At 51.0% G+C, this 15,942-nt stretch overlaps 1 protein-coding gene across 1 annotated transcript; it reads right to left on the bottom strand.

Annotated features, from left to right (window-relative positions):
• Positions 1–2,197: 2,197 nt before the first annotated feature.
• LOC138750246 (glycogen synthase kinase-3 beta-like) lies at positions 2,198–8,046 on the bottom strand. Its single transcript, XM_069912366.1, has 4 exons — positions 7,896–8,046; positions 6,604–6,791; positions 5,880–5,960; positions 2,198–2,560 (listed from the first exon to the last, which is right to left on the bottom strand). The coding sequence occupies exons 1-4, from the start codon at positions 7,897–7,899 to the stop codon at positions 2,480–2,482; spliced, it is 354 nt and encodes a 117-aa protein (XP_069768467.1). The 5' UTR covers positions 7,900–8,046; the 3' UTR covers positions 2,198–2,479.
• Positions 8,047–15,942: the final 7,896 nt, after the last annotated feature.

Genomic DNA, 15,942 nt, shown 5'->3' on the forward strand with positions numbered 1-15,942 from the left:
GTATTTACTTCAAAGTACATTTTTAATTGTTTTTCAATAAATTCTCTAAAATCCTGTCTTTTAAGTAGCATGGGGTTTAATCTCCATCTATACATTCTTGGAGGGATGTCTTCTAGCTCTATTGCCAATAACAGGGGTGAGTGGTCCGATAATAGTCTAGCTTTATATTCCGTTTTCCTAACTCTCCCTTGTATGTGGGCTGATAACAGGAATAGGTCTATCCTTGAGTATGTTTTATGTCTAGTCGAGTAGTATGAGTATTCCTTTTCTTTTGGGTTTTGTTTCCTCCATATGTCCACAAGTTTCATTTCTTGCATTGATTTAATTATAAATTTGGTTACTTTGTTCTTCCTGTTAATTTTTTTCCCCGTTTTATCCATATTTGGATCCAAATTCAGATTGAAATCCCCTCCTATTAGTATGTTCCCTTGCGTATTAGCTACCTTCAAAAAGATATCTTGCATAAACTTTTGATCTTCTTCGTTAGGTGAATATATATTAAGTAGATTCCAAAGCTCTGAATATATCTGACATTTTATCATAACATATCTCCCTGCTGGATCTATTATTTCCTCTTCTATTTTAAATGGCACATTTTTGATTCCTCGAACTCTTGAGGGGAGAAGGCACTGGTCGATCCATCAGTTTAGGTGGGGCAGGGTATAGACATGGCAGCTGACTGGAATTGTCAGCGGGTTACTGAGACCTGGGAAAGGAGGGGAAGGAGGGTGCAGTAGTGTTCTGAGAGTGCTGAGGGAGAGGCAACATGGGTGCCACCTCAAGGCAACGGTCCCCTGATTGTTTGCAGGGATGGGCTCTGTAAATAGACTCATAGATATCCAGCTCAGAGCATCTTTGTCCCCCTGCCATCAGGAAGGAGATATGGAGGAATAAAAGCAGAGCAGCCAGGGAGGGAAATAGCTTCTTCCCACAGGCCGTGCGATTGACAAGGCAACATGAGCTGGATGGGAGCTAAGAATGAAAAGGGTGAGAGGAATATGGACTGATTACAACAGCTCAGCTAGCAGGAGAGAGGGGCTGAAGGGCCTGTTTCTGTTTTGTCTATCTGGACCAGCCTTTTGAGTTCAAGCTTTAAAAAACCCAAACATTTTTAAATTTAATATCAACGGTACAGAATGAATCAAGAGACAAGATGTCTGTCCAGCAGCAAGCGTCGAAGGCACTTCCTGAAACGGAGGCTCTGAAACCACAGGGAGGTTCTGGACGGACAGAGGCCCAGCTTCTTCTGGAAGGAGGAGAGGAGAGGCAGAGGAAATGCGGGGGAAGGGAAGGGGAGGGGAGGGGCTAGGGATGCCGTCCACCATTCACCTCTCCTTTCCTCTACCCCGTTCCCCTCCCCTTTCCACTGCCCGTTCCCCTCCCACATCCCCTCCCCTCTTCCCTTCCCCAGTTCCCATCCCCCGCTCGCCTCCCCCATTCCCCTCCCCCTTCCCTTCCTCCTACTCCTAACCCTAACCCCTAACAAAATCCTAAACCTAACCTTAACACTACCGATACCCCCTACCACCACTCCACGTCCCCTAACTCTATCCCCACCCCGTCCACTAACCCTAACTTTATCCCTACGCCTATGCCGCCCCCTAACCCCAACCCTAATGCTACCCACCATCCCCTAACCCAAAACCTCACTCCTCCTCTACCCCACTGCTCCTACCCCCTTCCCCCATACCTAACAGAAACCCACTTCCTCGAACTATAAACCTAACCATAAACCAAGATATAGCCCTACCCCGTCCCCTAACACTAACCCTAATGCTACCTCTACACTGCTCCTAACCCTAACTCTACCCAACTTCCCCAACCCTAAACTAAACCCTACCCCTATCCCTTACAATCTACCCCCTTCCCCTAACCCTACCACCTATCCCTTCCCCATACCCACACCCCCTACAACTACCCCCTACCCTATCCCTTACAACCTACCCCCTTCCCCTAACCCTACCTCCTACCCCTTCCCCATACCTGCACCCCCTACCACTACCCCTACCCTATCCCTTACAACCTACCCACTTCCCCTAACCGTACCTCCTACCCCTTCCCCATACCCGCACCCCCTACCACTACCCCCTACCCTACCCCTTACCACAACCCCTACCCTTACCCCCTTCCACTACCCCCTTTCTCCTACCCCCTTCCCCTCCCCCTCCTTCCCCTAGGTTAGGGGTAGGAAGGGGAAAGGGAAGGGGGAGGGGAAGGGGAGGAGGAGAAGGGGAGGGGAAGGGGGAGGGTTAGGGGAGGGGAAGGGGGAGGGGAAGGGGAGGGGGTAAGGGGAAGGGAAGGGGAGAGGGGAAGGGGGAGGTGAAGGGTGGAGGGCTGGGGTTAGGGCATAGGTGTGAGGGAAGGGGAAGGTGAGCGGGAGGGGTAGAGAAGAAGAGGGGAAGTGGGTGAAGGGACATGGAAAAGGCAGGGAATGGGGTTGGCAGGGCCAGAGGGAGAAGAAGAGGAGGGATTCAGGCCATCATGATGTGTCCGTCCTCTGTTCAGCTGGGATGCGAGGTTCTTCTGGACTCGTGTCTTGTCTCTGAGATCGCTCCTTCTCCTGGGAAGAGAAATATGGGTGATAGAGATATTGTCTCTGAGGCCTGATCACAATGACTTTGGAGGGTCCCAAACCTTCCCCCATCATCCCCCCTACCCCTGAACACTGGAGCCTTTCCCCTTCCTCTGCTTAACCTGAGGAAGTGTGTTTTGGCGAAACCCACGATCTCTCTCTGCAGAGCTCAGAGCAACGGGTCTCCATCAGGCAACACCCTGGTTCTCCACGATATGGCAGCAAGATGCTAGACAATCATGGATGGATCAGTCGAGACCGTTCAGCTGATCCATCTGAACCTACCCCACAACAATGTTACCCTCCCCTCCCTCACACCAATACCCTCCATTTTTCTTTAATTCCTGTCCATATTAAAATCCTTTTCATGCCTTTTTTGGACTAGCCTCCGCTACTACCCCGGCAATGCATTCCAGCCACCCACTACATTCTGTGTGAATAAAATGTACCCCTCACGTCTTGACTAAATTTCCCTCAGCTCACCTTATTTAGACGTCCTCTGGTATTCTCGCCCCAGGAATGCACACAATATTCCAAGTGTGGTCTGACGAGAATTTTATACATCTGCAACGTTACCTCTCGGTTCTTGAACTCAATCCCATGACTCCTGAAGGCCAGCACACAATACACCATCTTAAACTCCCTCTCAATTTGCACAGCAACCTTGAGTGATTTATGGAGCAGGATCTAAATATTTCTCTGTCCTGCACACTGGTCATAATCCTGCCATTAACCAAGTGCTCTGCCCACACATTCTTGTAATCCGCATTCAATGAAGATATTGGTCTATATGAAGCTACTTTTAATGGGTCTCCAACCTTCTTTGGAATAACTGTTATTTGTGCCCTTGAAAATGACTCTGGAAATAAACCTGTACCAGTTGCTTATTTTAGTACATCTGATTTACAGGATTGAACTCCATCTGTCACTTCTCTGAAAACTAGATGACCTATGACAACCTTCTACACTGTCTACAACATCTCTACCTCTGTGTCATCCCCTGACGTACCCACCCTTCCACTCCCATCATCATTCATAAAAATCACAAAGAGCAGGGGTCCCAGAGCAGATCCCTTTGGAGCGCCACTAGTCATTGTTCCATCTACTACTACCCTCTGTTTTCTGCAGACAAGCCAATTCTGAATCCACACAGCCAAGGCTCCATGGATCCCACGCCTCCAGACATTCTGAATGAGGCCTCCGTGGGGACCTTGTCAAGAACCTTACTAAAATCCTCGTGCAGCACATACAGACCTTGACCTTCATCTATTTCCTTTGACACCTCCTCGAAAAACTCAATTTGACTCGTGAAGCAGGACCTGCTCCTCACAAAACTTTCCATGAGTTTGCCCAGCATGTTTGGGCATTGCCCTCGGCCCCAGTATCTGCAGACTTTCTGGCCAGTCCCTCCCTTACCCCTTCCCAGAGCTTCCGCATCCATTACAACATCAAGCATTGCTGCCGAGTACAGGCCCTTTGGCTCATAAAGGCTGTCCTGACCTTTGGAAATGTTCTCCACAACCTTTACCTGTACCACACCCATAGGAACATTGGAAGTGGGAATAGGAGTAGGACAAAAATGGCCTATCGAGCCTGCTCCGCCATTCAATACGATCATGGCTGATCTAATTTATGACCTAACTCGACCTACCCTGCCTTCTCGCCATATCCCCAAATTCCTCTATCATATAAAAATTCTGTTCCCTTACATCGACATGCTCGTCTCAGAGACTTTTATATGTACCTATTCTACCAACCACTACCACTTTCTCCGGTGATGCATTCAAAGCTCTCACAACTCTCTGCATAGAAAAAATCTCGCCTTACCTGACACTTTAGGAAAGGTTTCTGGCTGTTAATTCCATCTAAGACCCCACAATTTTATTTAGAATAAGTTATTAAGCTGTGGAAGGGGCAAGTTGGGAGAGGGAGGAGGGGAGGGAGCTGGTGGGGGAGAGGTGAGAGCTGGTGGGGAGGGGACAAGGCCGTGTTGGGGAGAGGGATCAGGACCGCGTTGAGGTGGTGAACGGGCAGACACGGGTGGATCTACCTGCCGAAATAAAGGAGCAATAAGAAGGCCATCTCGGGATCTACCAGCATCTTCTGGGGCTTGATGTCTCAATGGCAAACCCCCTGAGGATGGATGTAGGCCAGGCTCTGCTACAGCTGGTACATGAACATCTGGCAACACAACTATATAACATGACCCACTCTGCCTCCACACTGGCCGGGTCTATATCCTGAGGATAAGGGGAGGTGGGTGAAGGGCCCCTCCCTGCCAATCAACATCCATCCTCATCATCCTCCCCACCCCTCTCCCCTCACTACCCTTTATCTCCTCACCAATACCCATGGAGACCCTCATGCACCCTTCATCGATATCCAGTCCCCAGCGAGACTCAGCCAGTAAACTCCTTCATATCCTCCAACCCCACCATCCAAGCTTGCCCCAGTGGACAACTTGACCACCCAGACCCACAACCACCTTGATGTAGATCATGGGAATGGGCTGCTTGGCCTTGTTGAAGTGCTGGGCCATGCAGTGAACCGTCTCGGGAACATAGTCCAGACCCACATTCAAATAAACCTCCTCTTTCTCTTGAACACAATACAAACCTGTCAGCTGGATTTACCCTCCAACACCCAGCGCCTCTCCCAACAGGAGTGCAAGCCCCTCCTGTTCTCTGTAGGCATGATGCCCCCAGTGCTTAACACAACATGGCATGAATCCAAGGGCTCAGCGAGCAGAGCGTCAACAGGCCGTAGTGGACCCGTCCGCTGCCCCATCATTCGGCTTCTGGTGAGACTGCACAAAATGTGCAGCTCTGACCGACCTCCCTCGTGAGGCAAGGATTCACCGGGAGAGAAAAACCATTGACGTTTCGAGATGAGAAATATATGCAGCCGGGTGTTGGCTGGGGTCGAACATGTGGAGGCTGAGTTGTTGGGACGATTCAGAGCAGGCGTTGATTTGGAAGCGCACCAAAAGGTTCTGGGGAAGTGAGTTATGGGGGAAAATACATTCGTGAAATGAATTGGGGAAACAGACTGGAGGGGCTGAGTGGCCGAATTTGGCGACCTTGTCTTGTGGTCTTGGCTGCTGCTGTCTGGAGTTGAAATGGCAAGAGGTCATGAGTTAATGGGTGAGGAGCAGGGCAGCCAGCGTTAAGGAGTCGACACTGGTCAGAGGGGCAGGATGGAGGCAACAGAGGGGCTGCAGCGAGACAGATCGATTGAAGGAATGGGGAAGGTAGCAGCAAATGAAATGCATCGGAGTGGGGGTGGGGTGGGTGCAGGTGGATCTTACCTTGACTACAGAGGAGTAGAAGTTGAGAAGAGGGACGATGATGGTGTGATCCAACTTTCGCACGATCTGCAGTTTGCGGTTCTATGGCGAGAGAGGAACATCAGCAAGGCTGGGCGATGGGTCGGGGCCCTGAGGGGCGACTTGTCCAAGTTGAGGGGGGAGGCGGGGAGGAGATTCGTCAAGAGGTCAGAGGTGGGGAACTCCTAGGGAGGCCGAAGTGGGGGACTCATCGAGAGTTGGTGGGGGGGACTTTTCGTGTCGCTGGAGCGGGGACTCGTCAGGGGGTTCAATTAAGTATCACTTCAGTTTTTATGATTGTTTTCCCAGCTTCTACTAAACAATTAATTTGCAGAAAATCTCTGATATTTGCCAGGTGTGTGTGTGTGTGTGTGTGTGTGTGTGTGTGTGTGTGTGTGTGTGTGTGTGTGTGTGTGTGTGTGTGTGTGTGTGTGTGTGGTGGGGAGGGTGGGTGGTTGTGTGTGGGGAGTGGGGGTGCTGTTGTGGGTTTGTGTGACTTTCTCTGTTTCCAAACCCCATGGCTGCTTTGGTCTCTGTCAGATGCTCCTCTTTCCACCCACCCTTCAAAAATGTGTTTGTGGTGTTTTTCAATTGGGTGTAATTGTGTGAAACGGGCTCATGTGTTGCAAGGGCCTGTGAACATGCTGTAGGCCTAAAGTTAAATATCATGATATTCCATTTCCCCACAACTGCTCCTCCCCCTCACCTTGAATCTCTTGTCCTGCAAGATCTTCTTGATGGCAATCAGCTCTCCGGAGTCCACCAGCCTTGCCTGGTACACCACACCGAAAGATCCATTGTCGATGATTTTAACATCTGTGCAGGACATCACCTTGGGGACGTTGGGTCCATGACCCGGTGTGGCCACCTCTGTTGTGACCTTATTGCCATGTTCTCTAGGGCAGAAGCAGCAGCATTTACACACCCAGAGGGTACACAACAGGTCATTTTTACCAACCCAGCCTTGCTGTCCAAGTTAGTCTCCACCCCTTCCTCTAACTCCCTTCCAAGGGTCACCAAAATGTCAGAATTGGTCCTCTGGTGGTTCTTTCCAGCCTCTCAGTAGAAATATTGCCACCCCAGTTCCCTCTTTGATCACTCTCCTCAGACTGAGGCCAGTTCCGCAGCCGTTCACTTTGTCTACAACCCTCCCTCCATGAGAGCACGTCCCGGGGAGATGAAGCACTCTGAACCCCACCACGGGTTTAGCAGAAGCCCTCCACATTCCCAGAAGCTCAGCAACACCGTGATCTTCCATGATGCAAGCGAGACCTCGTCGGATGAGGGAGCAGGTGGGGCGGAGATAGACCCATGCTTTATCGCTCAACTCTGCTGGGTCCGCCGTAGCAGAAACACTTTCTAGCACCTTGATCCAGGTCCACTGGGGGAAAGAATCCTATCCAGGTTTGGCGGGTGTGGGGGTGTATGCAAGGGTGGAAGGGATCTTGTAACCCGGGGGGGTTGGGGGTGGGTGGAGGAGTGGTCCTGTCTCTCAGTGGACAGATCCCATTAAGGTGGAGGGGGAGCTCTGTCCCATTTCTGTTGAAAGGTCTACCTTCCATCCCCCTCGCAACTTCTCTTCTCCCTCAGACACCTCACACTCTCCTCTGCCCCGATTCCTCTACCACACTCTTATCCCCCACCCAACACCACCCCCATGGTTTCCCCAGTGCTTTCCATCCCCTCGCACCCCATCCCCCCAGCTCAACCCTATGTCCCCTACCTCTGATCCAATCTCCCTTTACATTACCCTGTGGTGCAACACCGTTCCTTCATTCTCCCCTCCAATCCTACAGACCCCATCCCTGTATCCCCTCACATGCCATTGTTCTCCCCTCCCCAGCCCCCTCCAGTGGCCTCATAAAGTGCCCTGCACTCAGGATGGGGAGACGGGAAATTAAATGCAGCCTCCATTCTCTCCGCCCACACTGGTTGAAGGATGGTGCCAGAGGAGGCTCTGTCCCAGTAGGGGAGCCTGTAACAGGCTCTTTATCTCACCCATTGGTGCAGGGTGCTTCCAAACACAACCCAGTTGATCAGAGGGTCACTGGGATGAGACAGCGTCCTACTCCAACATGGGAGCCAGAATCCCCTTCCAGGAGAGGCATCTTTCTCGTGTTGCTGTGCCATGGCACGACTCAGCTATGGCTGCCCCATGCAGTGACATCATCACCCCCTCTGTGTCATCATCTCCCCCCTCTGTGACACCTCCCCTCTCTGTGACACCACTAGTGTAATGGGCAGGGACATCCAACCATTTAAACCCTCCTCAATTTCCCCAAGCAAGGGGAGAATAATTCAGCTGGTCTAAATTACTCGTTGTTATCTATTCTAACTCCTAGATATTTGATTCCATTTTGCCTCCACATTTGTTGACTATTTTCTTGACATTGGCTCTAATCCCCCTTCCTAAGTGACATGATTTTGCACATATCCCAAAAGAACTTATACCCAGAGATCTCCCCATAGTCCTCCAGGGTGGAGCACAACTTGGGCAATGAGTGTGTCGGGTCTGTCAGATATATCAGAACAACTTCTGCAAATAAATTGATTTCATGCTCTTCCTGGCCTGTTCTGAAACCTTTAATGCCTGAATCCTGGTGAATGGCCTCAGCTAATCACTCCATGGCCAGTACAAACTCACTCACTGGGGGTGTGGGGGGGGGGGCGGTGTCTGACCTTGATCGGCATGCCTGTTGGCTTCCTCTGTCCCTCTCATCTCGACATCAGTGGCTCAGGTTGGGAGAGTCTGTGCTGCCTCCTGCAGTGCACAGCAGCACTGCTGGACCACCTTTATCTCCTTATTTTCCTGGGCCCTCTGCAAATCTTTCCTTTCTATGATCTCACATTGGTTTCCCAGGAGAAACACTGGCAGCCAAAAGGCACCCTCTGATTCCCCTTAGATTTTGGGAACCCCGACTTCTTGAAGTGGGACCACACGTGGTGACCTATTTTCTCAAGATGTGGATCCTGGAGCTTGGACCAGTCTACCAATTTGCCGTGGTCCACCAGCATGCTTGCCAAGCTCCCCAACCCTGCACTCTCGTCAGTCCACCACCAGATCTTGTTCTCCCTGCCTGCACTAGATTTCCTGTCCCGATTCCAAAGCATCTCCACTGCAGCTGTGTTCAGTCGGAACTCAAAGGACCCTGCTCACTGCACCAATTATTATGTGTGTGAAACTGATTCGAGGGGTCCCAAGGGTGGAGAATTTGAACACAGTTGTCTTTTATTGACATGTAGTGAAGTCGCATGAGGAGTAAAAGACACACACAGACACAAACTCGCCGGATTAATCGATACACTTGCAACCACTCGTGGAGAGAAGACTTGACAATCAACTTGTCACATACGATACCTTGAACAGGTCATTCATTCACTCATTGATCTTGGATGCCTGTGGGTGGTAGGGGATATGCAGGTGGCCCCAAATACTTGGCATCACCACCCATTGCTGGTCGGACGTTACCCGATAGGGTATTCCACATATGGAGCACGCTTAAATGGTGCTTGATCGGCCCGCTGGCAAGATATCCGAGTATGTGCTGACCATCGTGAGAAGATATCACTTTTTATTTTGGCAGGGGAGAGGCCTGTTATGGTCAATTTATCAGACTTGGCCAGCTCCCGAACCCCAGCGAATGTGGCCCTTGGTTTTAATTGGTGACAAATAGGGCATTTGGCCATCACAGTTCTTGCAACATCATGAGACCCCCAGATCCTTTGTCCATCATAGTTCCCCCATATGCCCACATTTATGATGCACCAATGCTGCCAAGGCTCCGGGGTCACTCTGCTTGCGGAAAATAGTGGCAGAGCATATTTGAGCAGCTCAGTTCCAAGTGGCATCGCGTCAGCTTCAGCGGTTTTCCTGGAGGGGTGTCCATCCACGTGGTGGACCCTGACTATTCTTTTGTTGTTCCACCTCTCAGAAGATCTGCCAGTGCTGTTGTCCTCAGAGCAGGCAGCCATGGATCTGCCTCCCTGTCTCCTGCCGCCGACCCATCCACACTGACGTGCTGTTTGGCACAGTCCAGAAATCCTGTGGCACTAATCGGAAAGGAGGCTCCTGGGCCCGCCTGGTTGTCCCTTTTCGGATCAGTGCCACAGCTGCCAACTTGGACAGTTGGCTCTCCCCTCCACCTCACCCTCTTGTGTCAGTACTTTATCTGTGGTGGGCTGGAGCACTCCCACCTTACACCGCTGTTTTTCGCACCTCCATCAGCCGGAGCCGTCAGTAAACCAAGCTTTTTCCTGCTGTCCAGCATTAAGGATGTTGAACGGTTTGCCCCAGGCCATGGTGCCAAGCTCTTCTCGGGGTCATTCAGGTGGGAGGCTGTCACTTTCGGGCAGGACATGATCTGTTCTTGCAAGTGGCTCAGCCCTTCGGGCCCGGCCTCTCTGCAGTCTGCCATGTACTATTTCTTCGGTCCGCTGTGAGTGGCATCCGCAGATTTAACCCATCACATGTTGGGGAGGTGTGGCTGGAGTGTGACTGTCTCAACTGCCATCTGGTTCTCTGTGGTGAGCAGGCGAGCATCTGACACTCACATGGGGAGTCGCGGGAGGCAGCTTCCAGGAGGGAATTGAACCAGAAGCTGTGTGGGACTCGGCGACCTTGCCTCTTTTGCTCGAGGCTCCACTAGGCCATTGTCTTCATGGCAGAGACAAATAATTCAAAGGGTCTTCCAGTTTTGAGGGGTTGGGGGGTGCTTGTGGTCAGTGGCAGTGGTGTTCAACAGCGTGTTTTGCCATTTAAGAAGCCATTTGTTGTTCAGGTCATCAATGAAGCGTAGAGTTTTTTTTTCTGGGCAACATTGTACAGTAGATGGAGGGGCAGGGTGAGATGGGGAATATGTTGGCACCAGTAACCCAAAAGACCCACAAAACTTTGTGCCTCAACTTGTTGGTGGGCACCGCAATGAGGATTTTGCTTTGAGCAACCATTGATATTTCTCTGCTGCCTGGATTCTCAGGAAAAGGACTGTTGGACTAGGACCCTGGACCTTTTCCAGGTGGTGCCTCCCTGGTGCCAGTGTCTGGGGTGTTGCTGCTGGTGTCCAAGACATCCTAAAGTGGGCCAGAGGTTGTGGTATATGGAGATACCAATGACATAGGGAGGAAGAGGGAAGAGTTCCTGAAAAGTGGGTCCAGGGAGTTTGGTGAGAGCTGAAAAGAAATAGAACAAAGGGAGTCATGTTGGGATGACTGTCTGGGCCATGCGACAGTGAGAGCAGGAACAGAATGAGGTGGAGGATGAAGGCGTGGCCTGAAGGTGTGGGTTAAAAGCCCCTTGAGGACATCCTTCTTGCCTTGCTCGGGAGGCTGATGTCGGAAGTCGATGAGCCTTGCTGCCATGTCCTGATGAGCAAGAACATCATGGAGGAGTAATGGATGTCATCAGCGGTGATCTCTTGGAGGTGGAACTGGTCCTTGGCCTGTTTAAACCCCACGTGTGGCTGCGACATCCAGAACGTTGACAGCTTCAACCAAACCATCTGAAGAGCCACCTGGACCGTGACTTCAAGTCCAACTGAAGGGTTGGGTCCTGCTGAGGTCACCACTGTAGCAGACACTTCTGTTGAGGAGAGAAGGGGGAGGGGGTAGGATATTGGGGATTGGGTGGGGGGTGGTTTCTTTATTCTTTCTTTTATAGATGCCACACATTAGATGAGCATTATCATTGTGTGAATTTGTTGTGGTTTTAAGTTTATAAATATTTTTTTAAAATGATCGGCAGGACCACGAGTGGCAGATAGGATCATGGGGACTCTCTCCCCCCAACCCACCCACCCCAAATATCAATGGGATAAACCGGGTTCATTGTCAAAGTTGTCGAGGATCCTTTCCACCTGCCCACAGCATTTGGCAGCTCTTGTCGTCGGGAAAGAAGTCGAGGAATATCGGAGCCAGTTGCACCAGGCCCAGAAACTGATTCTTCCTGCAAGCAGGGAGAATGGAGAATGATGGATGACCGGCTCAGACAAAGACTCCATGACTCTGCTATTGATTCAACAGAATTTATTTCTTTTTTGGGAGGGACTGCACATGTATCATTTGTCTCTCTGTGCATAGGTCCGGTTGTGTGTTTGCAGAGGTTTCCACCATGAACACAGTTTCCTCGGGTTCAATTTGAATGGGTACAGAGGAGCTTTCCTGGATTGGAGAATGTATCTCATGAAACAAAGTTGACTGAGTTTGGGCTTTTTCCTTTTTCACCCCAAAATTAACTTTATTCTAAAATTATTGACCAAGAGGACAACTGTTCCATGTCTTTCCTCATCCTCGTGTTGCATGCCTATATTCCTTTCACTGCACCTGTTCTCTGTTTAGCATCATTCTACCACTTTGACACCTCGTGGTTACTCCCTGCACTCTGTGGTTGAAGGGGTTCCCCTTAGTCTCTGCCCCTCAAGACCCGGAGGATTAGAGTCCTTCCCCACAGCGCCCTCATGTTGGCTGCGCCAAGCCTCAGTGCTTCTCTGGAATAGGCCGGTGGGCAGCGTTCCCTCATGCACATCTCCATGTGCTAAAAGACCAGCAGGTTAACGTCGAACAGCTATGCCCTTCGGACCTCGATGTTGTTCTGACCTATCAATTCCAAGCAAAATAAATACTAGACCCTTCCTCCTTCATAACCCTCCATTCTTGCAATGGAGGGAGTGCAGAGGTGATTCACCAGGCTGATACCTGGAATGGCAGGAATGACTTATGAGGAAAGATTGCGCAAATTGGAATTGTACTCGCTGGTGTTGAGAAGATTGAGAGGGGATCTCATAGAGACATATAAAATTCTGGCAGGACTGGACAGAATGGATGCAGATGGGATGTTTCCGATGATAGGAAAATCCAGAACCCGGGGCCATGGTTTGAGGATAATAGGCAAACCATTTAGGACCGAGATGAGGAGGAATTTTTTTACCCAGAGGGTGGTGAATCTGTGGAATTCATTGCCATAGAGAGCAGTAGAGGCAGGTTCATTAAATATATTTAAGAGGGAATTAGATATATTTCTTCAGTATAAGGGTATTAAAAGTTACGGAGAGAAAGCTGGGACGGGGTACTGAACTTTAAGATCAGCCATGATCTCGTTGAATGGCGGAGCAGGCTCGAAGGGTCGAATGACCTACTCCTGCTCCTATCTTCTATGTTTCCTTCATTCATGTGTCCAAGAAGCCTTTAAATGCTGCAAATATTTCATCCTTCATCACCACTCCTGGCAAGGCATTCCTGGCACCCACAACTCTGTGTAAAAACAAGTACCCCTGATATTGTCCCTAAACCTTCCTCCCTTTGCTTTGGGCTTCAAGTGTTTGCTTCTCTTATCTGGGTTTCAGGCAGACCAAAGGGCATCTTTCATTGAGATTCTGGTCTTCCAGCAGTTCTGGATGTCTGTCTCTGGATGCTCTGCTCAGGGGACCACCCCGCAGTATCTCATCAAGTCCTAGTCTCTGTGTCAGCAGGAATTCCATGCTGACCACTGCCTGATGGCCCTGTGGTCAATAGTGTTTGTCTATGCAACCATTCCCATGAAGGTGATGGGGCAAAGTCCTGCTGACTAGGACATTGTGTGGCATCAGGGCCAGACCAATCTTTCGCAACACCTGAGCCAGGTAGAACCTCAGCACATAGCGTCTTTTGGTGCCCTTGCACTTTGTTTCCAAGCACAGCCATACACAATAGCCACGCTGGTTAGGGTTATGCCCCCATTGATTGACGACGTACATGGTCCTCCAGACTCTATCCATTTTGGACCCCCACATGAATAGGAAATGTGTTTTGGGAGGTGTGGGGATGGGCCACACCTGCCTCACGTGCAGCAGTACCAAGAGCTCCTTGCACCTGATGACCAGGTTCTACCGGATTGACAGAGTTGGGCATCTCTGTGGTTCTCCCTGTCTCCTGGAACTGGGGGTCTCCTTACTGCTCCCCATCTCCTTGAGTTGGTACTTTGTTCTCCACCATCACCACAAGAAAACCAAGACCCCTGGATGGAGGGCAGAGGCACAGAGAGATCAGTGAGAATACGGGTAGTTTCAACAGGGTGGGGTCCATCCTGATGCCTGATAACAGGAGGAAACCAACGGGGGAGGAGGATGCAGGGCATTCGATAGCAGGTGGGGCAGGGTGTAGACATGGCAGCTGACTGGAATTGTCAGGGGGATACTGAGACCTGGGAGAGGAGGGGAAGGAGGGTGCAGTTGTGTTCTGACGAGAGAGTACTGAGGGAGGGGCAACATGGGTAGAACCTCAAGGCAAGGGACCCCTGAATTTTTTGCAGGGATGTGCTCTGCAAATAGACTCACAGATATCCAGCAAAGAGCATCTTTGTTCCCCCTGCCATCAGGAAGGAGATATGGAGGAATAAAAGCAGAGAAGCCAGGGAGGGAAATAGCTCCTTCCCACAGGCCGTGAGATTGACAAGGCAACATGAGCTGGATGGGAGCTAAGAATGAAAAGATGGAGAGGAATATGGACAGATTACAACAGCACAGCCAGCAGGAGAGTGGGGCCGAATGGCCTGTTTCTGTGTTGTCTATCTGGACCAGCCTTTTGAGTTCAAGCTTTAAAAGACCAAACCATTTTTAAATTTAATATCAACGGTATAGAATGAATCAAGAGACAAGATGTCTGTCCAGCAGCAAGCGTCGAAGGCACTTCCTGAAACGGAGGCTCTGAAACCACAGGAAGGTTCTGGCCGGAATGAGGCCCGGCTTCCTCTGGAAGGAGGAGACGAGGCAGGGATAATGTGGCGGAAGGGGTGGGGAGGGGAGGGGGTAGGAATGCCTTCCTCTATTCAACTCCCATTTCCTCTACACCGTACCCCTCCTCATTCCCCTGCCCATTCCCGTCCCCCATCATCTCCGCATTTCCCGTGCCCCACTCGCCTTCCCCGCTCCCCACCCCAACCTAACCCTAACCCCTAACAAACCCTAACCTTAAGGTTAACACTACCGATACCCTTAAACACTACACCACGTACCCAACCCTAACTCTTATTTCCACCCTGTCCCCTAAACCCAACCCTAATCCTACCCACCTTCCCCTAACCCCAACTCACACCCCACCTCTACCTCCTACTCCTACCCCCTTCCCCTAAACCTAACACAAGCCCACTTCCCGAACTCTAAACCTAACACAAAACCTCGACCTAACCCGAGCCCACATCACCTAACCCTAAACCTAACTGTACCTCTACCCGTCCCTGACCCTTTTTAATTCTACCCACATTCCCCAACCCTAACCTAAACCCTACCCCTATCCTCTACACCTACCCCCTTCCCCTAACCCTACCCCATACCTGCACCCCCTACCACTACCCCATTACCTACCCCTACCCTCTCACTACCCCCCTTTCTCCTACCCCCTTCCCCTATCCCTCCTTCCCCTAAGTTAGGGGTAGGAACGGAAGGGGAGGGGAAGGGGAGGAGGGGTAGGGGAGGAGGGGAAGGGTATGAGGCGAAGGGGAGGGGGAAAGGAGAGGGGAAGGGGAGGTGAAGGGAGGAGGGCTAAGTTTAGGGCATAGGTGCGAGGGTAGGTGAAGGGGAAGGTGAGCGGGAGGGGGTTGGAATGGAGGAGAGGTAGGGGAGAAATGGTGGGGGGGGGAAGTGGGTGAAGGGATATGGAATAGGTGGGAAATGGAGTTGGCAGGGCCAGAGGGAGAAGGGGAGAGGTTCAGGCCATCATGATGTTGTCCGTCCTCTGTTCAGCTGGGCTGCAATGTTCTTCTGGACTCGTGTCTTGTCTCTGAGATCGCTCCTTCTCCTGGGAAGAGAAATACGAGTGATAGAGATGCCGTCTCCGAGGCCTGATCACGATGACTTTGGAGGGCCCCAACTTTTCCCCCATCACCCCCCTCCCTACCCCTGCACACTAGAGCCTTTCCCTTCCCCTGCTTTACCTGAGGAAGTGTGTTATGGAGAAAACCACAATCTATATCTGCAGAGCTCAGAGTACCGTGTCTCCATCAGGCAACACCCTGGTTCACCACGACATGGCAGCAAGATGCTGGACAAATCATGGATGGATCAGTCGAGTCCCTTCA

Source organism: Narcine bancroftii, unplaced genomic scaffold (assembly GCF_036971445.1).
Source record: "Narcine bancroftii isolate sNarBan1 unplaced genomic scaffold, sNarBan1.hap1 Scaffold_110, whole genome shotgun sequence".
Classification (NCBI taxonomy): Eukaryota; Metazoa; Chordata; class Chondrichthyes; order Torpediniformes; family Narcinidae; genus Narcine; species Narcine bancroftii.

What these genes read in the sequence shown, in the direction of transcription:
- LOC138750246 (XM_069912366.1), bottom strand. An exon ending in TGCAGGACAAGAGATTCAAG is followed by an intron (nt 5,961 to 6,603) that starts GTGAGGGGGAGG and finishes CTCTCGCCATAG; the next exon opens with AACCGCAAACTGCAGATCGT. An exon ending in TCTACTCCTCTGTAGTCAAG is followed by an intron (nt 2,561 to 5,879) that starts GTAAGATCCACC and finishes TTCTCTTCCCAG; the next exon opens with GAGAAGGAGCGATCTCAGAG.